Source organism: Scyliorhinus canicula, chromosome 10 (genome assembly GCF_902713615.1).
Source record: "Scyliorhinus canicula chromosome 10, sScyCan1.1, whole genome shotgun sequence".
Classification (NCBI taxonomy): Eukaryota; Metazoa; Chordata; class Chondrichthyes; order Carcharhiniformes; family Scyliorhinidae; genus Scyliorhinus; species Scyliorhinus canicula.
In genome coordinates, this window is record NC_052155.1 from 186,283,416 (window position 1) to 186,309,629 (window position 26,214).

The 26,214-nt window shown below is 51.9% G+C and overlaps 1 protein-coding gene across 1 annotated transcript in view; it reads left to right on the plus strand.

Moving 5' to 3' along the window:
* sntb1 (syntrophin, basic 1) overlaps positions 1–26,214 on the plus strand; it is a 134,286-nt gene that overhangs the window by 100,939 nt on the left and 7,133 nt on the right. Inside the window, exons 5-6 of the mRNA XM_038810327.1 lie at positions 1,664–1,806; positions 20,408–20,604. Of these exons, the coding sequence (XP_038666255.1) occupies positions 1,664–1,806; positions 20,408–20,604 (340 nt within the window). The remainder of the gene's footprint in view (positions 1–1,663; positions 1,807–20,407; positions 20,605–26,214) is intronic.

Consider the following 26,214-nt stretch of genomic DNA (forward strand, 5'->3'; position numbering starts at 1 on the left):
GCTGAGGGAGTTGAGAGAGCGCAGCGCTGAGGGAGTGCTGCATTGCTGTTGGCACCATCTTTTGGATGAGATACTAAATCGAGGGCCCATCTTCCTTCCCTCTTGGGTGGATCCCATGGCCAATATTTCATAAAAGAGCAGAAGAGTTATCCCCATTGACCTGGCCAATAGTTATCCCTCAACCCACATCACAGAATCACAGAAAATACGGTGCCCTTCGGCCCTCGAGCACCGACACACGAGAAACACCTGACCTGCCTACCTGCCTACCTACTCCCATTTACCAGCACTTGGCCCATACCCTTGACATCACAAAAAACAAGTCATAATAATAATAATTTTTATTAGTGTCACAATGTAGGCTTACATCAACACTGCAATTAAGTTACTGTGAAAAACTACTAGTTGCCACATTCTGGTGCCTGTTAGGGTACACGGAGGGAGAATTCAGAATGTCCAATTCACCCAACAGCACGGGCGCGATTCTCCCAGACAGGGAGAAATCGTAAGGCTGGCGTCAAAACGGGTGGGTTTGACGCCAGCCTCCGCCCCCCCGATTCTGGTCCCCGGTCAGGGCTAGCAGCCCGCGGCCGTGAACTCCGGCATCGCGGGCTTAACGAATTTCGTTAAGCCCGCTTGCCAGAGTTTGCGACGGCTGACGCGTCACATGACGTCAGCCGCGCATGCGCGGATTGGAAGACTCCAACCTGCGCATGCGCGGATGACGTCATCGCGCATTTGTGCGAAACCCGCGCATGCGCGGGCCGGGATGCCCCCTCAGCCGCCCCGCGAATTGATACAGCGGGTCGGCGGAAGGACAAAGAGTGCGCGGGAATCGGACCCGCTGCCCGCGATCGGTGCCCACCGTGGTACGGCCGTGCCAATCGGTGCCATGGTTACCAAGATCCAAACTTTACGGCCGTTTTTACGAACGGCCAGACCAGGTGTGTTTGCCGTTCGTAAAAACGGCCGTAAAGGGCTTGGACTTCGGCCCATTGGCCAGCTGAGAATCGCTGCTCGCCGTAAAAAAACGGCGGCAGCGATTCGTGTCGGGCGTGGGGGGGGGGGAGAATAGCGGGAGGGCGTCGGACTAGCGTGGCCATAAAAATTTACGAACCCTGCTATTCTCCGCACCGTCGTGAGTGCGGAGAATTGCGCCCCACGTCTTTCAGGACTTGGGGGAGAAAACCAGAGCACCCGGAGGAAACCCACGCAGACACGGGGAGAACGTGCAGACTCCGCACAGACAGTGACCCAAGCTGGAAATTGCACCCGGGACCCTGGCGCTGTGAAGCAACCACGCTACCACGCTACCATGTTGCCCTGTCATTATCTTGTAATTATCATAGTGGGATCTTGCTGTGCACAAATTGGCCACTACGGTTCCTATATTAGAACCATGACTACACCTCAGGATTAGCTGTAAAGCTCTCTGGGAAGTCTTAAGGTCTGGATTTGTTTCAGATGTTGTATTCCCGAAGTGCCCTGGGACAACTTCGCCTTTCTTACGCTTTTGAAAAGTTCTTTGTCAGCTGCAGTGGATGTTGGGATGACCTGAGGCGGGGAAAGGTGCTGAAGTCACTGTATAAATGTGGGTCGTTGTTGTCTAAATGGCGATGGGTTGAATGACTCCCTAACGTTCTCCATTTCTCTCTTCATCCAGTCACTGGGACAGAATGAGAAGCAGCAATGGAAGCCTGTACTGGTTGTAATCACTGAAAAGGATATGGTGGTCTACCCCAACATGCCTCGCATGAAAGAATCCTGGTTAAGCCCAGCTCACACCTACCCATTACTGGCTACCAGGTAAGGAGAAGCTACAAACCTCCCTTTCTATAATCAATGCTTTCTTCAGTTTACCGGGAGTCCCGGTATTATTCTGGTCAACCCACACCGTAGGCCCCCCAAGTCCAATATATCCTTCTTAAGGGGTGATTTTCTTGGCAATGCGTTTTCTTAGTTTATCGACCGTGTAAGAGCAGGCCAGAGGATGGGAATTCTGCAGTGATCAACTCGCCTCCTGACTCCCCAAAGCCTGTCCACCATCGACGATTCACCTGCACCTGGGTGCAGCCCCGACAACACTCACAAAGCTCGATGCCATCCAGGCCAAAGCAGACAGCTGGATCGGCACCCCGCCCCCTCCCCACACCTTCAGTGTTCCCTCCCTCTGCCACAGTGCCAACCGTAGGTACCACCTGCAAGATGCACCGCGGCAACTCGCCCAGGCTCCTGCAAGGGCACCTTCCAAACCTGATACCTCTGTGATTGAGGGGGAAACAAGGCGAGCAGATGGATGGAACGTCACCATCTGCAGGTTCCTCTCCAACTCACACATTATCCTGACTGGGAAATATGTCGGCCTTTCATTCGCTGTCGCTGGGTCAAAATGCTGGAAATCCCTTCCTAACAGCACAGTGGGTGTATCTACCCCACACGGGCTATACCTTCTCAAGGACAATTCGAGATGGGGCACTATATACCGGCCTAGCCAGCGATCCCCATGTCCCAAGGACAGTTTTTTTTTAATGTGTAAATTTAAGTAAACAGGTGCTGCACAGATTTTGACAAATGTTTCTTACATTCTTTACATTTAGCCATTTCTACCTTTTTCACTGCGTCTCGTGCAGGATTATCCATCTTTAGATTGATCAGAGAGGAACATAGGAACAGGAGTGTCATAATATACAGCAGTATATCATGGTGCAGACACACACACTGATGGACATACACTGGGACCAATCAACATGCACAAACACCGCAGCCAATCACCAGTTAGAGCACACGCACTATAAAGACAGAGGGCATCAGTTTTCCCGCTCATTCGGGATGCAGCCTTTCAGAAGTACAGAGCTTATAGTTTACAGCACAGATTCTCACCATGTGCTGAGTGACCAGACTGGTTAGGACAGGCACAGGTCTTTAGTTAATCTAACATCGTGTAACCCACAGTATGTTCAGCAGTTTATAGTTTAATAAAATAGTGTTGTACTATTTTAAGTGTTGGTGGCCTGTATGTGTTTCACGGATCCAGAGCACCCAACACATCAAGGAGGAGGCCATTCAGCCCCTCAAGCCTGTTCTGCCATTGAGTGAGATCTTGGCTGGATCATGGTTTGTCACCTAACACCATTTATCCACATTTACTCCGTATTCCTTGATATCTTCGGCATCATTTGGAGGATAGAATTCAAACTACCACCCTTCATCTGCAGAACTGTTTCCTAATTTCACTGCTGGAAGGAGTGGCTGTCATGATTGGACTATATGCCACCCCCAACCATTAGAAATAGGGTAGATTGGGAAAAACAACATCCAGCATTCATTGCCCGTCCCTAAATGCCCTTGAATGGAATGACTTGTTAGCCCATTTCAGAGGGCATTTAAGAGTCAATGGCATTGCTGCGGGCCTGGAGTCACGTGTAGGCCAGACCGGGTAAGGACGGCAGATTTCCTTCCCTAAAGAACGTGAGTGAACCAGATGGGTTTTTACAATAATCAACAATGGTTTTATGGGCATCTTTCGAATTTTAATTCTAGATTTTTATTGAATTGAAATGTTCCACCACCTCCCCTAAAAAAAACTCCATAAACTTCCATCAGATCATCAATTATACTTTCTAAATTTCAGTGAATACAGGTTTGGTTTGTTTAACCCTCTTCACAATATAACCCTTGGGAATCCCGGTATTATTCTGGTCAACCCACACCGTAGGCCTCCCAAGTCCAATATATCCTTCTTAAGGGGTGATGCCCAGAACTGTGCACAGTTGCTCCTGTGGACTAACCCGGGCTTTGTATCACCGAAACATGACTTCAAACCAATTATATCCTCTTCCTCTGGATAGAAACGCCGCAGGCTTGGATATTTATTGAACATTTGCATCCCTTTAAGAAAGGGCGTGGAACAACTAAATTTAATCTTGGATCAAAGTGAACCTGAAGTTTTTGTATTGCACCTTGTAGTTCATTGCTCTGATGTAAAAAACTCTTGTGACTACATTCCTGTGACTACATTGTGGTCCTGTTAATGTAAACCTGACCCCCCCCCCTCCAACTCTCCGTTCTTGGGATTCTGACCCTGTGTATATCCGCCTGCCCCATCAGCTGCCTGGACTCCAAGATCAGGAACTCCTTCCATTAACCTCTTCACTCCCTTCCCTTTTCATGGTCTTACTTAAAACCCACTTTGGTTTCAGGCGCTCTGGCCTTGATTACATCTCTTCCCTCGGCTTGACGCTACACCTCCATGATAGCATTTTTCTGACGCTCAATGTGCTTTTCTTAAACGTACGTTGTTTCTGAATTCGCTCCAGGCGATGCCTTGATTTATTTGTGGGTTAACATTTTCAAGCAGGTGCATGCTCCACCTTGTGGTTGAGTACGTAAATGCTAAGACAGTCAGGCGATTTGAGGATTAAGAAGTATTGACGACTTGAAGGGGCTGAAAATTATTGGATCCGTTCAATGCGACCTTGTGGAAATACCGCTGCGTCTGTGACCTTGGGGGTCAGTTAGCGGCTAACACCTTTGCCTCTGAGCCAGGCAGCTGTGTCACAATGTCCCATTCTTTGGAGTGTAAAATGTGGGAGGCCCCAAATGGAACAGCTGTATGTTGCGTGCTCTTCCTGACAGGCCTGGCTACAACTGATACATCATTTACAGCCGCAACGCACCCACACCTCAGAATTACCCCATCCAACTGTTGCCATCTGTAATTAAATGTATCCCTGGAGGTCTGATCAGATGATTTGCCAACTCGCTCCAGCAATTAGTCGGCCAACCTAAATTCATAAGGCATATGAGCAGAATTAAGCCATTTGGCCCATCGAGTCTGCTCTGCCATTCTATCATGGCTGATCTCATCCTGGCCTTAACTCCACCGTCCTGCCCATTCCCCATAACCCTTCACCCCATCACCAATTAAAAATCTGTCTAACTCCTCCCTTAAACATACTCACAGTCCCAGCATCCTCGGCACTCTGGGGTAGCGAATTCCACAGATTCACAACCCTTTGGGAGAAGTGGTTTCTCCTCAACTCCGTTTTAAATTTGCTGCCTCGTATCCTAAGACTGTAACCTCTCGTTCTAGAATGTCCCACCTCTGGTTCTAGAACGCCCCACAAGAGGAAGCATCAGCTCCACGTCTACTTTATCCAGACTTTCATCATCTTATATACCTCAATATGATCTCCCTCATTCTTCTAAACTCGAGAGAGTATCGGCCTAAACTGTTAAATCTCCCCCTTGTACAACAAACCCTAATCTCTGGAATGGATCGAGTGAACCTCCTCTGAACTGCCTCCAATGTCACTACATCCTTCCTCAAATAAGGGGACTGAAACTGTGCCCAATACTCCAGGTGCGGCCTCACCAATACCTTGTATAGTTGCAACAACACTTCCTTACCTTTATACTCTATTACATTAGCTATAAATGCCAATATTCCATTTGCTTCTTTTATTATCTGCTGTACCCGCGTGCTCATTTTCTGTGACTCATGCACCAGGACCCCCAGATCCATCTGCAGCGGAGCTCCCCGAAGCCCCTCCCCATTTAGATAATAAGTTGCCTTTCCATTTTTCCGACCAAAATGCGCAACGCATCCATCCTTGTGACTCTCTACACCAACTGGAAAGCAGAAAGTCTTGATGATATTTCTCCAGGATTGCACACAGCAGTGTCCTCAAGATTGACCTTCATTTCCTGGAGACTCTGGGCCATTGGTGGAGTGTTGACAATCTTAGCCCAGCCTCGGGTTCCTCAGGGGCCCCGTTGCCGCTGCTCCGTGTCGGCAGTTACCTTGGAGATTGGGCAGAGAGAATCTCTGAATTTTTTTTGGAGTGGGGGGGGGGGTGGGGTCTTTGATTTAATGCGACTGATTCCGAGGAATTGTTACCGTGTTCCACAATGGAATGAGGGGAATTTGCTGTGGGTATCACTTCCTTTGTATCATCGTGTATTGGTTTGGTGGGGGGGGGGGGGGGGGGGGGGGGGGGGTGTCATGTTTGCTATATCTAAGAATAAATGGCCACTGTCAGTCCAGGTTCAATCGGTTCAGATGAACATCTTGCCGGGGAGTGAGGGTGAATGCTACGTCGTCATGTGGGAGTCTGAACCTTATCCAGCTAAAGGTCGTGTTTCAAGCGCACCTCAATAAGGCGAGGATGAGCTGGGTTTTTTTATTGAGGGGGTGGAGGGTAGGTTTGAGCCCTGCTCGAGGGGGCCTGTACAACACAGACACATGTTCTGGTCCTGTCCTGAGCGGGTGGGTTTCTGGAGGTCCTTTTTCAACATCATGTCAGCGATGCTAAATATTGAGCTCGAGCTCTGACCTTTGGTGGCCATTTTTGGGGGTTACGGATGTGCTGGGACTGTGGGCGAGTGCGGGGAGCGGATGTGCTGGGACTGTGCGCGAGTGCGGGGAGCGGATGTGCTGGGATGTGGGCGAGTGCGGGGAGCGGATGTGCTGGGACTGTGGGAGAGTGCGGGGAGTGGATGTGCTGGGATGTGGGCGAGTGCGGGGAGCGGATGTGCTGGGACTGTGGGCGAGTGCGGGGAGCGGATGTGCTGGGATGTGGCCGAGTGTGGGGAGCGGATGTGCTGGGATGTGGGCGAGTGCGGGGAGCGGATGTGCTGGGACTGTGGGCGAGTGCGGGGAGCGGATGTGCTGGGACTGTGGGTGAGTGCGGGGAGCGGATGTGCTGGGATGTGGGCGAGTGCGGGGAGCGGATGTGCTGGGATGTGGGCGAGTGCGGGGAGCGGATGTGCTGGATGTGAGCGAGTGCGGGGAGCGGATGTGCTGGGATGTGAGCGAGTGCGGGGAGCGGATGTGCTGGGATGTGGGCGAGTGCGGGGAGCGGATGTGCTGGGATGTGGGCGAGTGCGGGGAGCGGATGTGCTGGGATGTGGGCGAGTGCGGGGAGGGGATGTGCTGGGATGTGAGCGAGTGCGGGGAGCGGATGTGCTGGGATGTGGGAGAGTGCGGGGAGCGGATGTGCTGGGACTGTGGGCGAGTGCGGGGAGCGGATGTGCTGGGATGTGGGCGAGTGCGGGGAGCGGATGTGCTGGGACTGTGGGCGAGTGCGGGGAGCGGATGTGCTGGGACTGTGGGCGAGTGCGGGGAGCGGATGTGCTGGGACTGTGGGCGAGTGCGGGGAGCGGATGTGCTGGGATGTGGGCGAGTGCGGGGAGCGGATGTGCTGGTACTGTGGGCGAGTGCGGGGAGCGGATGTGCTGGGATGTGGGCGAGTGCGGGGAGCGGATGTGCTGGGATGTGGGCGAGTGCGGGGAGCGGATGTGCTGGGATGTGGGCGAGTGCGGGGAGCGGATGTGCTGGGACTGTGCGCGAGTGCGGGGAGCGGATGTGCTGGGATGTGGGCGAGTGCGGGGAGCGGATGTGCTGGGACTGTGGGCGAGTGCGGGGAGCGGATGTGCTGGGATGTGGGCGAGTGCGGGGAGCGGATGTGCTGGGATGTGGGCGAGTGCGGGGAGCGGATGTGCTGGGACTGTGGGCGAGTGCGGGGAGCGGATGTGCTGGGATGTGGGCGAGTGCGGGGAGCGGATGTGCTGGGATGTGGGCGAGTGCGGGGAGCGGATGTGCTGGGACTGTGGGCGAGTGCGGGGAGCGGATGTGCTGGGATGTGGGCGAGTGCGGGGAGCGGATGTGCTGGGACTGTGGGCGAGTGCGGGGAGCGGATGTGCTGGGACTGTGGGCGAGTGCGGGGAGCGGATGTGCTGGGATGTGGGCGAGTGCGGGGAGCGGATGTGCTGGGATGTGGGCGAGTGCGGGGAGCGGATGTGCTGGGATGTGGGCGAGTGCGGGGAGCGGATGTGCTGGGACTGTGGGCGAGTGCGGGGAGCGGATGTGCTGGGATGTGGGCGAGTGCGGGGAGCGGATGTGCTGGGATGTGGGCGAGTGCGGGGAGCGGATGTGCTGGGACTGTGGGCGAGTGCGGGGAGCGGATGTGCTGGGACTGTGGGCGAGTGCGGGGAGCGGATGTGCTGGGACTGTGGGCGAGTGCGGGGAGCGGATGTGCTGGGATGCGGGCGAGTGCGGGGAGCGGATGTGCTGGGATGTGGGCGAGAGCGGGGAGCGGATGTGCTGGGATGCGGGCGAGTGCGGGGAGCGGATGTGCTGGGATGTGGGCAAGTGCGGGGAGGGGATGTGCTGGGATGTGGGCGAGTGCGGGGAGCGGATGTGCTGGGACTGTGGGCGAGTGCGGGGAGCGGATGTGCTGGGACTGTGGGCGAGTGCGGGGAGCGGATGTGCTGGGATGTGGGCGAGTGCGGGGAGCGGATGTGCTGGGATGTGGGCGAGTGCGGGGAGCGGATGTGCTGGGATGTGGGCGAGTGCGGGGAGCGGATGTGCTGGGATGTGGGCGAGTGCGGGGAGCGGATGTGCTGGGATGTGGGCGAGTGCGGGGAGCGGATGTGCTGGGACTGTGGGCGAGTGCGGGGAGCGGATGTGCTGGGATGTGGGCGAGTACGGGGAGCGGATGTGCTGGGACTGTGGGCGAGTGCGGGGAGCGGATGTGCTGGGATGTGGGCGAGTGCGGGGAGCGGATGTGCTGGGATGTGGGCGAGTGCGGGGAGCGGATGTGCTGGGACTGTGGGCGAGTGCGGAGAGCGGATGTGCTGGGATGTGGGCGAGTGCGGGGAGCGGATGGGCTGGGACTGTGGGCGAGTGCGGGGAGCGGATGTGCTGGGATGTGGGCGAGTGCGGGGAGCGGATGTGCTGGGACTGTGGGCGAGTGCGGGGAGCGGATGTGCTGGGATGTGGGCGAGTGCGGGGAGCGGATGTGCTGGGATGTGGGGCGAGTGCGGGGAGCGGATGTGCTGGGACTGTGGGCGAGTGCGGGGAGCGGATGTGCTGGGATGTGGGCGAGTGCGGGGAGCGGATGTGCTGGGATGTGGGCGAGTGCGGGGAGCGGATGTGCTGGGATGTGAGCGAGTGCGGGGAGCGGATGTGCTGGGATGTGAGCGAGTGCGGGGAGCGGATGTGCTGGGACTGTGGGCGAGTGCGGGGAGCGGATGTGCTGGGACTGTGGGAGAGTGCGGGGAGCGGATGTGCTGGGATGTGGGAGAGTGCGGGGAGCGGATGTGCTGGGATGTGGGCGAGTGCGGGGAGCGGATGTGCTGGGATGTGGGCGAGTGCGGGGAGCGGATGTGCTGGGATGTGGGCGAGTGCGGGGAGCGGATGTGCTGGGACTGTGGGCGAGTGCGGGGAGCGGATGTGCTGGGACTGTGGGCGAGTGCGGGGAGCGGATGTGCTGGGATGTGGGCGAGTGCGGGGAGGGGATGTGCTGGGACTGTGGGAGAGTGCGGGGAGCGGATGTGCTGGGACTGTGGGCGAGTGCGGGAAGCGGATGTGCTGGGACTGTGGGAGAGTGCGGGGAGCGGATGTGCTGGGATGTGGGCGAGTGCGGGGAGTGGATGTGCTGGGACTGTGGGAGAGTGCGGGGAGTGGATGTGCTGGGACTGTGGGCGAGTGCGGGGAGCGGATGTGCTGGGACTGTGGGAGAGTGCGGGGAGCGGATGTGCTGGGACTGTGGGCGAGTGCGGGGAGCGGATGTGCTGGGACTGTGGGCGAGTGCGGGGAGTGGATGTGCTGGGACTGTGGGCGAGTGCGGGGAGCGGATGTGCTGGGACTGTGGGCGAGTGCGGGGAGCGGATGTGCTGGGATGTGGGCGAGTGCGGGGAGCGGATGTACTGGGACTGTGGGCGAGTGCGGGGAGCGGATGTGCTGGGACTGTGGGCGAGTGCGGGGAGCGGATGTGCTGGGACTGTGGGCGAGTGCGGGGAGCGGATGTGCTGGGACTGTGGGCGAGTGCGGGGAGCGGATGTGCTGGGATGTGGGCGAGTGCGGGGAGCGGATGTGCTGGGATGTGGGCGAGTGCGGGGAGCGGATGTGCTGGGATGTGGGCGAGTGCGGGGAGCGGATGTGCTGGGACTGTGGGCGAGTGTGGGGAGCGGATGTGCTGGGATGTGGGCGAGTGCGGGGAGCGGATGTGCTGGGATGTGGGCGAGTGCGGGGAGCGGATGTGCTGGGATGTGGGCGAGTGCGGGGAGGGGATGTGCTGGGACTGTGGGCGAGTGCGGGAAGCGGATGTGCTGGGATGTGGGCGAGTGCGGGGAGCGGATGTGCTGGGACTGTGGGCGAGTGCGGGAAGCGGATGTGCTGGGACTGTGGGCGAGTGCGGGGAGCGGATGTGCTGGGACTGTGGGCGAGTGCGGGAAGCGGATGTGCTGGGATGCGGGCGAGTGCGGGGAGCGGATGTGCTGGGACTGTGGGCGAGTGCGGGGAGCGGATGTGCTGGGACTGTGGGCGAGTGCGGGAAGCGGATGTGCTGGGACTGCGGGCGAGTGCGGGGAGCGGATGTGCTGGGACTGTGGGCGAGTGCGGGGAGCGGATGTGCTGGGATGTGGGCGAGTGCGGGGAGCGGATGTGCTGGGATGTGGGCGAGTGCGGGGAGCGGATGTGCTGGGACTGTGGGCGAGTGCGGGGAGCGGATGTGCTGGGATGTGGGCGAGTGCGGGGAGCGGATGTGCTGGGATGTGGGCGAGTGCGGGGAGCGGATGTGCTGGGATGTGGGCGAGTGCGGGTAGCGGATGTGCTGGGACTGTGGGCGAGTGCGGGGAGCGGATGTGCTGGGACTGTGGGAGAGTGCGGGGAGCGGATGTGCTGGGACTGTGGGCGAGTGCGGGGAGCGGATGTGCTGGGACTGTGGGCGAGTGCGGATGTGCTGGGATGTGGGCGAGTGCGGGGAGCGGATGTGCTGGGACTGTGGGCGAGTGCGGATGTGCTGGGATGTGGGCGAGTGCGGGGAGCGGATGTGCTGGGATGTGGGCGAGTGCGGGAAGCGGATGTACTGGGATGTGGGCGAGTGCGGGGAGCGGATGTGCTGGGATGTGGGCGAGTGCGGGGAGCGGATGTGCTGGGATGTGGGCGAGTGCGGGGAGCGGATGTGCTGGGATGTGGGCGAGTGCGGGGAGCGGATGTGCTGGGATGTGAGCGAGTGCGGGGAGCGGATGTGCTGGGATGTGGGCGAGTGCGGGAAGCGGATGTGCTGGGATGTGGGCGAGTGCGGGGAGCGGATGTGCTGGGATGTGGGCGAGTGCGGGAAGCGGATGTGCTGGGATGTGGGCGAGTGCGGGGAGCGGATGTGCTGGGACTGTGGGCGAGTGCGGGGAGCGGATGTGCTGGGATGTGAGCGAGTGCGGGGAGCGGATGTGTTCACCTCACTGGAGGGATGGATTCTGTTGGGCTGGAGGTCAGCGACCCCGCTGAGTGCTTCACCTTGGCAACGAGATTTGATGGAGTTTTTACACCTCAAGGAGGTGAAATACATCGTGAGGGGGTCGATTGATGGGTTCGATCGGAGATGCCGACCGTTTATATTGTGTTTCAGAGAATTAGTCACTGATAGCTGTTGGCGGGGTGTGAGTAAGTCGGGGTGTTCCTTTACTTTTTATTTTGTGTTTCACGGATTGGTAGATTGTTTTGGGGATTTGTTTGGGATTTGTGTTTGGTTAAGGAGTTTTTCATTTGTATGTTTTGTAGTTTTGTATGAAACTCTAAAAATTTAATTAAAACATTTCCCAAAAAAGTATAAACGGTCATCCGCATGCTGCAACCCAGCTCTCCCTCCCTCCCTTCCTCCCTCCCTCTCCCTCTCTCTCCCTCGCTCCCTCCCCCTCCCTCCCTCTCTCCCTCTCTCCCTCCCCCTCCCTCCCTCTCTCCCTCTCCCTCCCTCCCTCTCTCCCTCCCTCCCTCTCTCCCTCCGTCCCTCCCTCCCTCCCCCTCCCTCCCTCCCTCTCCCTCCCTCCCTCTCCCTCCCTCCCTCCCTCTCTGTCCCTCCCTCCCTCCCTCCCTCTCTCTCCCTCCCTCCTTCCCTCCCTCCCTCTCTCCCTCTCTCCCTCTCTCCCTCTCTCCCTCCCTCCCTCCCTCTCCCTCCCTCTCTCCCTCTCTCCCTCCCTCCCTCTCTCCCTCTCTCTCCCTCCCTCTCTCCCTCCCTCCCTCTCTCCCTCCCTCCCTCTCTCTCCCTCCCTCCCTCCCTCTCTCTCCCTCCCTCCCTCTCTCTCTCCCTGCACAAGCTCCTTTTTGAAACGTTATTGAGACAGCGGGATGAAAAGTTGCTCACTGTCAGCTGATTTTTTTCCTATGACCTCACTGTTTTGTTATGCTCTTGACGTAGCGTAAGCTGCTTCCTTGATGTGCTCTCTGACAAAGGAAGGTTCAGACTTGGAGATAGCTTTAACACATTTATTAAACTGTTAACGATTCTCCTACTTGGATTCGACTCTCCTGTTAATCCTGCTATAGCTACTCAGACTGACGAACCAGTCTGCTACAATCCACGTGGTGGGTGTGATGTTCAATCAACCCTGTGTACTCACTAAGTGTCTCCACTGGAAAGGGACTGAGCATGTGTGCTGTGTCCTTTATATGGGTTGGTGTAATGCCCTCCTGTGGTCGTGTCACCTCTGTGTGTATCTTGAATGCCCATTGGTCGTGTCCTATCGTACTGGCCTATTGGTTGAATGTCTGTGTGTCATGTCTCTGGTGCTCCCTCTAGTGTCTAGCTAGTCTACGTGTACTTACATTAACCCTTTGTGAATTTACAGTGATGCATATCGCCACATCCCCCTTTTTTCACGTTACATATTTTCTGTAGTGTTAAAGAAAATTGAACAAAAACAGGTAGATAAGTGATGCTATGGGGGACGCTGACTATGTTTGTTTATTTAATTTTAATTTATTTTTAAGTTCTTTTGTTGGGGTTGGGGGGGTGGGGGGGATATGATACATGCGTTGAGGCGGCCTGGGTGGGGTGTTACAGTTGTTATGGGTTATTTTGTTGCATTTCATTGTTTGTTGTTATATTTTATATTTTCTGTAAAAAAATTCCAATAAAAATTACTTTAAAAAAAGATAAGTACAAGTTATGATGACTGTGATGACTACACAATAGTATACAAGACCAAATAATAGTTGCAATGACTTTGAGGATAAGACAATGCAAAATAAAAGTTATGAGTCCAATAGTTCATGAATTTATACGGTCTGGTATAGAAGTGTCAATGGTGACGTAGTCATTCCACTGTGAACGCTGTCAGTGTCCTGGTGTTTGGTCATCACGAGGCGTTCAAGTGTTCAAATCACTTCATTGACTGATTTGGAGTCTGTTTCTTTTCTTTTTTCGATGCTTATGGTAGAAATTCTGGATGGCGTCTGTCCTGAAAGCTAGGTTGCCAATTGGTAGTGTAGCAAACGTGAATTGGGAAGATGCATCGTCCTGCCGTGGTATGCCATTGTACTGAGCTGAGCAGTAACTGTGTCCCTCATGGGCAAAGTTGTACCATGTCGTACCAATTCGTTGTTCCATTGTTGTTTTTGTCGTGCTTGCTGACGACGGTATTGCCTCTGGTACGCTTCTGGATGTAGTCTTTGATGCAGTTGTTGTGTTGGTTGGTTTTGTTGTCGTGTTTGCTGCACTCAAATTCCACACTCTGTGGATAATACGAGTCCTTCACACAGTTACTCGTGTCAGCGTGCTTTGTGGCATCTGCTGTTTTCTTGAACGTGCCGTCACTGAGTTTGCGGAACTCCCCGTCTGGAGTCATGTCCGGCTTACCTATCTTACTGACTATTGGTTGAGAAATGAAAATTGCTTATTGTCACGAGTAGGCTTCAATGAAGTTACTGCGAAAAGCCCCTAGTCGCCACATTCTGGCGCCTGTTCGGGGAGGCTGGTACGGGAATCGAACCGTGCTGCTGGCTTGCTTGGTCTGCTTTCAAAGCCAGCGATTTAGCTTAGTGAGCTAAACCAGCCCCTTGGTGAGCTAAACCAGCCCCTTGTCTGTGTGTCATGTCTCTGGTGCTCCCTCTAGTGTCTAGCTAGTCTACGTGTATTTACATTAACCCCTTATGTATTTACAGTGATGCATATCACCACAACCGTGACCCTCACCTCCACAACCTCAGCATTGTCGTTCTGCCGCGGGGTCAGTATCACCATCAGGCCATCTCCTCTGAAATGGAGGAAACCACTTTGAGCGTTAGTTACACCAATCCCACCCCGCTCCCCCCAGCCAAGCCCGATGGACCTTTGTGCGGCGTCAGTGAATTGGGCATAATCGCTACTCGACTCTTAATCTTCAGGCTGACTACCTTTGGAACATTCAGCTGCTGTTTTCCAACGTTTCGCAGGGTGGACACATTGCTATTTGGCTGACAGAGGAAGCGACTGGAAAGTCACTGGTGTTTGAGTAATGTTTACTTTGGAGTCTGTTTCTAGCATTCTTGGCTCGCTTGTGTGTCTCGGTGTCAGTTACTTGTCAGCTCCATACCCCCATGATCATTCTTAAAAGCAGGAAAGGTTCTTGATCAATGCACCTTCACCCAAACAGACCCCGGAGCCTCGAACACTCATCTTGGGTTTAAGTGACTGATGTGAAACCACTTGAAATGAAAATCGCTTATTGTCACAAGTAGGCTTCAAATGAAGTTACTGTGAAAAGCCCCTAGTCGCCACATTCCGGCGCCCTCGTTTGCACACACTGTAGCTACAAGGAAAAGATTTTAAATATTTTTCCCCTCTCTCTCTCTCTCTCTCTCTCGCACTGTCTCCCTCGCTCCCTATTCGCAAGTTCCAACCTCTCCCTTTCTTCTGAAAACGTCAGATCGCGTTGGAGGATGATCAGAGGTGAGGGGTCGCGGGCGCCCTGCCCCCTTTGTGTACATCAGGGGTCCATTTCAGGCAAAGTTCAAGGTCAAAGCCTTTTCGACCTTCCTTACAAAGTAAAAGAAAAATCAACAGGAGAATTGAATATAAACTTTCTGAAGATCGAGAGTTGACACACAAACATGCTAGCGGCTGGAAGAAACCATTCGGCCCCTCGAATCTGCTCCAGCCAGTCAATAAGGTCACGGCTGATGTGATTGTCACCTTGACTCGACATTCCTGCTGACCCCCCGATGACCTTTCACCCCTCGCTCACGAGGTGGCCACTAATGAACCCAAACAAAAGCAAAATACCGCCCATGCTGGAAATCTGAACTAAAAACAGAAAATGTTGGATAAACCACCAGGTGTGGCAACATCTGAGGAGCGGGAGAGTTCAAATGGCCCCTCTGCAGAACTGAAAAGGGATAGAAATGTCTTAATAAATCCCAGCTGGGTGAAGAGGTTTCTCCTGGATTCCCTGAGAATGGTGAGAATAAGGAACTTGCTCCCAAGAAGAGTAGTCGAGGCAAATAGTCAGGATGTATTTAAGGGAAGGTACCTACACGGGCACAGAGGGGTCCAGAAGGAGGCGTTGATCGGACAAGATGAAGACGGGTGTCACTGGCAGGGACCAGTTGGGCTGAATGGCGTATTTCTGTGGTGTAAGTTCTGTGTAGCCTCCTGTAGCGTTGCCGATGGGCCAAAGGAAGAGGGGAGAATGGAGCACGGTTCCCATTGGGTGGTGTGGAGATGCTGAACTGTAAAATGAGCGTAGATGAGACAGTAAATCAGAAGCTTGAGAAATCTCAAAGGGCACTGCACAGGAACAGGAAAGAGGAGGCAAAGGGTTGTGATTAATTATTCTTATTAATAGGGTTGCGTATACATGCGCGGAGATCACACCTGTTAAATGGGAAATAAAGTGCTTGGGAAGAAATCTATTTGTAAACAAGACACGGAATGCAAGTTCCGACGTCGGAGACAGACGTGCATTTCCGGAACTGGGTTAGAATTGTGCAGTTATTTTGCAAGAAAAGTTAAACATTTCTGCAGCACCCTTCATGCCCTGAGGACGCCAAACTCATTTTGTAGCCAATGAGGTAGTTTGGAAGCATGGCCACTGTTGTATTGTAGGAGACATGGCGGCTAATGGGCGCATGGCAAGATGCTGACCATGGCCAGACAATCTGCTTCATTCGAGGAGTAACTATCGGTCCCAGGACACCGGGGTGAACCCCCCCTGATCTTCTGCCAAGGGAACGTCTGTGTATCTGAAAGAGTATGGATTTCCATAAGGTGCCATATCATAGGTTATTGCAAATAAAAAAGCTTGTGGTGTCGGGGGTATCATATTAGCGCGGATAGAAGATTGGCTGGTCTGGCAGGAAACAGAGAGTATGTGTAAATGGGTCTTTTTCTCACTGATAGGAAGTGACGGTCCCACAGAGGCCTGTGCTGGGACCTCAACCTTTTACAATTCACATCACTGACTTAGATGAGGGGAGCGAAGGCATGGCTAAGTTTGCAGAGACACAAAAATAGATAGGAAAGTATGTTGCGAAGAAGATATAGGAGTTTGGAGGTCGATATATATATATAGGTTGTATGAATGGGCAAAAATCTGGCAGAGGGAGTATAAAGCAGGGAAAATGGGAAGTTGTTCACTTTGGCAGGAAGAATAAAAAGGCCAAGAATTCCTTAAACGGAGAAGGGCTGCAGAATTCTGAGGTGCAGAGGGATCTGGTGTTCTGGTGCATAAATCACAAAATGTTAATATGCAGGGACAGCAAGTAATTAAGAAGGCCAATGGAATTCTATCCTATATGACAAAAGGAATTGAACAAAAAAATAAGGATGTTAATCTTCAGTTATACAGGGCATTAATGAGACCACATCTCAAATACTGAGCGCAGTTTTGGTCTCCTTTTTAAGAAAGGATGTAAACGCATTGGAGGTGGTTGAGGGGATGTTTACTGGATTGATACCTGGAATGTGCGAGTTGTCTTATGAGTTGGACAGACTGGGTTTGTTTCCATTGGAGTTCAGAAGAGTGAGGGGTGATTTCATTGAAGTCTATAAGATCCTGAACGGTATTGATAAGGGGGACGGGGAAAGGATGTTTCCTCGTGTGGGTGAGTCCAGAGCTCGGGGCCACTGTTTTAAAATTAATTGGATCCTTGGAGCCCTTTAGGACTGAGGTGAGGAGAATGTTTCTCTGAGGGTTATGCGACTTTCGAACACACTGCCTGGAAAGGTGGTGGAGGCGTGGTCACTGAATATTTTAAGGATGGAGGTGCATAGATTCTTGTTAGGCAATGGGGTCAAAGGTTATTGGGGTAGATGGGAATGTGGGACTCGAAACACAAACAGAGCAGCCTCGATCTTACTAAACGGTGGTGCAGGATTGAGGGGCCGAATGGTCTACTTCGGCTCCGATGTCAGATGCTGCTATGTTTGTATGTGCCTGAGAACACAAATGGGGATTCGGTTTACTGTCTCATATGAAAGACGGCAGGCGGTATTCTCCATACCCGACGCTGAAATCGGGAACAGCGATTGGGCGGAGAATGGCTTCCGATGCCGAAATCGGAGCAGGCACCGGTTTGACACCAGTCCGCGATGCTCCGCCCCCTCCAAATCGCCGTCATCAGCACGTGCGCTGCGCGCAGTCACAACGCCGTTGGCGCGTCATCAGCCACCCCACCTGCGATGGTCTGCCCCCAATGGGCCGGTTTCCCGATGGTGCAGGCCACGTGTGGCCCCAGCAGTCGTGAACCTGGCGTGCCGGCTGCGGATAGTGTCCAGCACCGCCATACTCGGCCAGGATCCGTGCCGCTGGCCGGGGGGGCTCCGTCTAGGTGGGGGGCGGCTAGGGAGTGGGTTGTGGCATCGGGGTGGGTGGGTGGGCCGCCGCCATGTTTCCCGGCGCGACCGGTGGGGATATAGGCATGCACTCGTCAGTCCTGCGCATACGTGGCCCGGGACCCAGCGATTCTCCGGCCGTTCACGGTGTTCCACACGGCGCCGGTGCTAGCCCCTCACCGGTATCGGTGAGGGATTCGCACCAATTTTCTCGTTGTGGAACACCATGGACTCTCTGTTGGGGCCGACATCTGGCCTCAGAAACTGTGAATCCAGCTGACAATGCAGCACTCCCTCAGTCCCTCAGCATCGAACTGGAGAGCGGCAGCCTGGGACTTTTGTGTTCAATTCTCCAGAGTGGGATTCAAATCCACAAGCTCCTGACTGAGAGGCTAGGGTGAGCTACGGCTGGATTAGGCAGTGGGCTGTGCGGAGTTCTGGAATGGTATTGCCTACTTCAGTCAAATAATGAACGATGGGAAAAGGGCAAGAATTAAGAAAGATTTCTCAGCGTTAACAAATAAGTTAGTGTGCTATTATACCACTGCACTCTGATTTTTTTTTAGCTCCAGATACTAATTGCGAAGAAATCAGGTTTGGAAATGGTTTAAGGTCTTATTTACGTCCTTAAGATGTGTAATGGGTCAAAGTTCAGGGGAGCACAAGTGAGTTCAGCCTCTAAACATGAGCCTAATTCACCAGAATTTGTACCACAAACTTAATTGAAAAATAAAAATCCCATGTCACTCTAACAGCTCCACTACTGAGTCACGTAATCCCTGGATTGGTGGATTTAGATTTTTACAACCTCCCCAGTGTCCGGGACGCTGTTAGATACGGTGTGTTGTGAATTTGCCGAGTTAAATCAATTAGCGGTGAGACACATAACTTTTCATTCTGTCGATGTGAGGTTCTTGGGTTCTTGTGTTTCCGTAAACAAAACTGCTTCGTCTTTAAATGAAAGGCAGATTTCAGCCTTCGAATGTCATGAACCTCACATCTGCTAGTTATAATATGCTGATTAAGTTCTGTAAATACCACAGAATGTTTTCATTCCCTGTAAATTCTGTTAAAATACTTGAAAGTGGTTCATTCATTTCCAATCAGCAGTAACAGTCAGGATAACACACGAAACCTATCCTGAGCTTGTTATACAGCTGTAGTCAATAATCAGCCCCTCTTCACTGCCTACGATTTAAACGTCGACAAGGATCCTATTAATTTGCATAGCAGAAGCCTGAAATTTGATTAGAACATCCAGAAATCCTGAATGACTCCTGCGTTTCTGATTCATGCGACTGTAACTCTGCTAAACACAGTGCTGCTTCTTTCACTGCAGCTCTGTAACATCATTGCCTCCTGCCCTGACTCAAGCCCAGCTACAACTGAAACCTGTATCAATTCATGCATTGTCTCCACCATTTACTATTCCAATGCTCTCCTGGCCGTCTCGCCCATATTGAACGTTCCGTCAGTTCATCCTAAACTGTACCCGCACCATCCTAACTTACACCAAGCCCCTTTCACCCTCTAACACTTGTGCTGACCTGTGTTAACTCCTGGTATCGCAATACCTTCATTTCATCCTTGCATCTGTATACCGCCTTTCACAACCTCAGGAGGTCTCAAAACACTTTACAATCAATTAAGTACTTCTGGCGTGTAGTCACTGTTGTAGGGCGGCATGGCAGCACAGTGGTTAGCACTATTGCTTCACAGCGCCAGGGTCCCGGGTTTGATTCCCGGCTTGGGTCACTGTCTGTGCGGAGTCTGCACGTTCTTCCCATGTCTGCGTGGGTTTCCTCCGGGTGCTCCGGTTTCCTCCCATTAGTCCCGAAAGGCGAGCTTGTTAGGTGAATTGGACATCCTGAATTCTCTCCCTGTACCCGAACAGGTACCGGAGTGTGGCGACTAGGGGCTTTTCACAGTAACTTCATTGCAGTGTTAATGTAAGCCAACTTGTGATACTAATAAAGATGATGATCATTAAATGTAGGAACTGTGGCAGCCAATTTGGGCACAGCAAGCTCCCACAAACAGCAATTCACTAAATGTCCAGCTAATCCCTTTTTTTGGTGATGTTGAGCGAGAAGGATCAATATTGGCCGGGTGACCGCGGAGAACTTCCTGACTATTGATTGAAATAGGGCCATTGGATCCTTTACGTCCACCTAAATGGGGAAGGCGGAACCTCGGTTTAACATCTCGTCCGACAGACAGCATCTCCAACAGTGCAGCACTCTCACAGTACCGACACCGGGCGTGCCAGCCTGGGGTTTGTGTGCTCTGGTCTCTGAAACCGAACATGAACTCAAAGCCATCTGAGAGTATGACCCACTCAGTGATGGCAAACACCAGTTAGGCAGCAGTAGGGTTAAACCCTGCAGATTTGCATTGCTCAATAACTCACAGAGCTGTGCGGATGATCAGTGAGCTACTGGAGTAAAATCTTAAAATGTGCAGGTTTGTATGGCCTGAACTAAAAGTTGTCATTTGGACAAGTGAGAGCAAGGGCACAAACAGTTTTGTTGTGTTTTGTTATCAGTCTGCAGCCTGTGTTATCCACTTGATGCATTTCAGCAACTCACTTCCTTGACAGCACCTTCCATTCCTCCCCCCCCCCCCCAACTCCCCCACCTGAAGGATAGATGTTGTCTCAAAGGGCTGAATGGCCTCCTCCTTTTCCTCTGTAATAATAAAAAAAACCTTCAACCATCCATTTGAAAGGGGATCAGAGTTAGATTCCCTGTGGACGTCAGACATTTTACTAACAAATCTTTTCCCCATTTTGACCTGGGGTGTGCTTTATTTTGTAGATTGGTGCATTCCGGTGTGGGGAGCGAATCGCCGAAACCAGGCGCGGAATTGTCTTTTGCCACTCGCACTGGAACACGGCAAGGCATCGAGTCGCACCTCTTCCGCGTTGAGACAAGCTCCAGTCTATCCAGCTGGACCAGACAAATTGTACAGGGCTGCCACAAAGCCACTGAGCTAACTAAAGAAATCACCACCTGTGAGTATCGAGCACAAACGCACTGCCCCCCACTCCCCAGCTTTCACTATTAGTAAGAAAATAGTCACTTGGCAACACCGAATTTGGAATAAGGTTGAAAAAGAAACATGCTGTCGAAGCTTTTTATCTTGCACTCATCAGGACAGATACAAGAGTGCCAAATTTCAAAGGGAACAACAATTATAATAATAATCTTTTACTGTCAAAAGTTACTGCAATGAAGTTACTGTGAAAATCTCCTAGTCGCCACATTCCGGCGACTGTTCGGGTACACAGAGGGAGAATTCGGAGTGTCCAATTCACCTAACAGCACGTCTTTTGGGACTTGTGGGAGGAAACGGGAGGAAACCCACGCAGACACGGGGCGAACGTGCAGGCTCCGCACAGACAGTGACCCAAGCCGGAAATCGAACTTGGGACCCTGGAGCTGTGAAGCAACAGTGCTAACCACTGTGCGGCCGTGCCACCCTTTAATGCTGCACGAGAAAAGTGGCGCTAGATGGTTAGTACGTTGGCTCTGATTGGTTGAGATGTTGACATGGTGAATGTGCCAGGGTGCTATTGTTCCCCATGTGTTTGTGTATTCAAAATGATGGAAGGGAACTTCCTTAAGTACTCTGGGGTGAAGATTATCAGGCCCCAGAGATTTGCCCACCTTCAATCTCATTAATTTCCCTCAAACCATTTCTCTACTCGTACTAATTTCCTTCAGATCCTCACTAAAACCTGTGTTTCTCACAACTTCTCCACCATTTCTTTTTTTTCCAGAAAATATTTTATTGAGGCATTTATAATTTTAACGTGTTTAACATTTCAAACAGACATCCAACCCACGCAAGAACCTCGCAATAACGCACCCAACTCCCCCCATCCCTAAACCTTAACTACCCCTTCATTTGATTCCCTGCCTTTATCCGTCCCTTCCATGCCTCCCTTTTCCCCCTCTCCTGCACCCCTCCTGCTGACGGTCAATTTTCCATGAAGAAGTCGATGAATGGCTGCCACCTCTGAGCGAACCCCTGTAACAAACCCCTTAAGGTGAACTTAATTTTCTCTAGCCTGAGAAACGCTGCCATGTCACTGACCCACACCCCCGACTTTGGAAGCTCCAAGTCCCTCCATCCCAGCAAAATCCATCTCCGGGCCACTGGGGAGGCAAAGGCCAAAACGTTGGCCTCTTTCCCCACCCCGGGCTCCCGGATCTTCCGACACTCCAAATATTGCTACTTCTGGACTTGGAGTCACCCTCCCTTCCAGGAAATCTGGCATGACATCCAAAAATCCCTGCCAGAATCCCCTCAGCCTCGGACACGCCCAGAACATATGCACATGACTCGCACGACTCCCCCCGACCACACCTGTCCTCCGCCTCCTCAAAAAACCGACTCATCCGGGCCACGGTCATATGGGCCCTGTGGACCACCTTGAACCAGCCTGTGGATCAGGCTAAGCATGGCGCATGACGAGGATGCATTGACTCTCCTCAGGGCCTTCTCCCATAACCCACTTCCAACTCTCTCAGCCATTTCCTTGTTCACCATTATGAATTTTCCCGTTTCTGACTGGGGGGGGGGCTACGTTAATTTTTATCAGTCTTTTTCCCTATACATACCTATAGAAACTTTTACAGTCGGTTTTTATAATTCCCGCTGGCTTACTTTCATATTGTATTTCCCCCTTTTTAATCAATCCTTTCGTCCGCATTTGCTGAATTTTAATCTGTTCCCAATCCTCAGGTCTATTGCTTTGTCTTGTTAATTCGAATGCCTCTTCTTTAAATCTAATACTATCTCTAATTTCCCTTGTAATCCATGGTTTGGTCGCAGTTCCCTTTCAACTCTTGCGCCAAATAGGAATAAACAACTTTTGGAGTTCACCCATTCATTCCTTGGATACCTGCCACTGCCTGTCCACTGTCCTTCCTTTCAGTAATGTATCTCGCGAGATGTCACAGTCTGGAGTTCGCCCTCACTGGGCGTGGCTCAGATCTGCATATTTAAATTAGCTGCATGACTCATTTAAATATACTTTCGCCGGGATCAGGGCCAACTTCCAAAATGGCGCCCCGATCTGCGAGGAGCATTTCCTGGTCTCAGTGCAGCCTCCCCAAGGACAATAAAAACAGCAAAGCACCGTTGAATAGCAAGATGTCTCTCGGTGCTGCAGCTTCTGAGAAGCACCCCCGCTACACGCACCCAAAACCGGGCATAGAAATGTTTTGGGTGGATCATGCCCATTATGTCTATCTCACAAATGAGCAGTGTGCTATATGAATTTAAATGCCTGTGTGATGCCAAATAGTTAGCTGCACTGGCAGATCACCTAAAGCAGCACGTCCCGTCAGCTTTGTTTGCAAGAGGCAGAGTACAGACCAGATCCAACCAACCCGTGCTTGCAAAACGCAGAACTCTGTCAAACGTTAGAGGTAGTTCTGTGATTAGGAAGCACTTGCTGCACAATCCCACATGTGCTCAGAATCACACTAACAACCAATTTAAGATTATCAGTTGTGCTGAAAAGTCGCTAAAAGCTTCAAATATTCACATGCCTGTCCTCTGCAGGCAAAAGGAATATGTCCAGGCATTGCACATATTTTGAATAAACTAAAACATGGGGGACAGTAGCTCCATGGTGCTTTTGCCATGGTCATGTCTTGTCTATTCAGAGATGATCTACCAACCAATCAGCACCCACTTTTCTCATGCAGTGTAAATTGTTGTTCCTTTGAAATTGGGTATTCCCCCGTCTGTCCTGATGAATGAAAGGTGAAAAGCTTCCACAGCATGTCTCCTTTTAGTAAGGAGCGCGGTAGAGTCAGAGTCAGACAAATTGCCCATAAATTAGCAAGTGATTTGATTCAGTGGGGCCATGAGTCTGGCTGGTGTTGGCATTGTGAATATTTAACACGGGGCAGTAGTGTGTGCTCTGTGACTTGGGGGTTAAGCTTCATGGTCGGAGATATCAGAGAGAATGTTTTAACTGCTATACGTGGGAAAGGGGAGGTGGGGAAACCAACTGTAAAAATTAAAGGTAGAAAATCCTTTCTCCGGCACAAACACCTCTGACATCAGAGTGATGACAACATTTACCCATTTAAAGAAAAGTAATGTAACCACTGTTAACGAATGTGGCGGAGGAATGATTTTGCTAAATCTCCCCATGGTCACTCTCTGAAACCACAGTGAAAAGTGCCTCCTGCTGAAATAATGATTATTTTGCCAGGAATCAATTCGGGGACATGAATGTGCAGAGGTACATTGCTGGACTAAACATTCCAAGCAACGCAAGTTCAAATACTGGCACAGCAGGTTCAGAGTTTATCATTCCTTTTAAAAAAAAAAAATCTCCCAAGGGCTGGAATCAGCAAACGTAACCCTAAAGTTGTCAGAATGTTGTTCAAACCCAACAGGTTAATTAGTGTCCCTTTAAAGAATGGCTCCCTTTCATAAACTCACAATGTCGCAAAGCACTTACCTCCAATACAGTACTTTGAAAATATACTAATCGCTGCTGTAACGTGGAGAATGGGGCATCCAAATCGCACACAGCGTGATGCTAAAATCAGCAGTGATAATGACCGGTCTTTTTATATCATGTGGATTGAGGGATAAATGTTGGCTATGGTACGAGGGAGAACTCCCCAGCTCCTCTTCAAAATGGAACCTCGGGATCTTACCCACTAGAGATTGGGAGGGTCTTCAGTTTAGAATCGCACCTGAAAGACAGAACCCCCTCCCACCCCCCACCCCCCTCCCCAACTCCCCACTCCGCCCCCCCCCAAACCCGCCATCCTTACCTACTCTCCACTTGTGTGTGACTGTATCCCACACCAGGCAATAGGCCCAGATTGCCAGCAACACTCACACCCTGAGAACGCGCAAATTAACTCTTCTGCGTGGTAATTTCTAATAATTCATGGCAATATATATGTAATACCTCCTCAGGGGCAATTAAGGATGGGCAATAAATGTAGGCCCAGCCAGCCATGTCCACGCCCATGAAAGAACTTCAGAATTTATTTTTTTTTCGTTCGGGGATGTGGACGTTGCCGGCTGGGCCAGCGTTTATTGTCCATCCCTAATTGCCCTCCTCTGGGAGGCTTGCTAGGCCACTTCAGAGGGGACTTTTAAAAGTCAACACATTGCCGTGGGTCTGGAGTCACGTGTAGGCCAGACCAAATAACAAAGAGAACAAAGAAAATTACAGCACAGGAACAGGCCCTTCAGCCCTCCCAGCCTGCGCCGATCCAGATCCTTTATCTAAACCTGTCTCCTATTTTCCAAGGTCTACTTCCCTCTGTTCCCACCCATTCATATACCTGTCTAGATGCTTCTTAAATGATGCTATCGTGCCTGCCTCTACCACCTCCGCTGGTAAAGCATTCCAGGCACGCACCACCCTCTGCATAAAAAACTTTCCACGCACATCTCCCTTAAACTTTCCCCCTCTCACCTTGAAATCGTGACCCCTTGTAACTGACACCCCCACTCTTGGGAAAAGCTTGTTGCTATCCACCCTGTCCATACCTCTCATAATTTTGTAGACCTCAATCAGGTCCTCCCTCAACCTCCATCTTTCCAACAAAAACAATTCTAATCTACTCAACCTTTCTTCATAGCTAGCACCCTCCATACCAGGCAACATCCTGGTGAACCTCCTCTGCACCCTCTCCAAGGCATCCACATCCTTCTGGTAATGTGGCGACCAGAACTGCACACAGTATTCCAAATGTGGCCGAACCAAAGTCCTATACAACTGTAACATGACCTGCCAACTCTTGCACTCAATACCCCGTCCGATGAAGGCAAGCATGCTGTATGCCTTCTTGACCACTCTATCAACCTGCGTTCTACCTTCAGGGTACAATGGACCTGAACGCCCAGATCTCTCTGCACATCAATTTTCCCCAAGGCCCTTCCATTGGCCATATAGTCCGCTCTTGAATTTGATCTTCCAAAATACATCACCTTGCATTTGCCTGGATTAAACTCCATCTGCCATTTCTCTGCCCAACTCTCCAATCTATCTATATTTTGTTGTATTCTCTGACAGTCCTCCTCGCTATCTGCAACTCCACCAATCTTAGTATCATCTGTAAACTTGCTAATCAGACCACCTATACCTTCCTCCAGGTCATTTATGTAGATCACAAACAGCAGTGGTCCGAGCACGGATCCCTGTGGAACACCACTAGTCACCCTTCTCCATTTTGAGACACTCCCTTCCACCACTACTCTCTGTCTCCTGTTGCCCAGCCAGTTCTTTATCCATCTAGCTAGTACACCTTGAACCCCATACAGGAACATGTCTGTCCTGCACTCTAATCAACCTTTCACTTGACAACAGCCCCTTCACAAACCACCTTCAAATGAGGCTGACCGCACTGCATGTATGCAAATTTCCCCAGAACAGGCAATCAGTAGCTCCGCTCTGCTACTCATACGACAAGCTCTTCATTCCAGGGATCATTCTTGTGAACCTCCTCTGGACCCCTTTCCAAGGCCAGCACATCCTTCCTTAGATACGGGGCCCAAAACTGCTCACAATACTCCAAATGGGGTCTGACCAGAGCCTTATACAGCCTCAGAAGTACATCCCTGGTCTTGTATT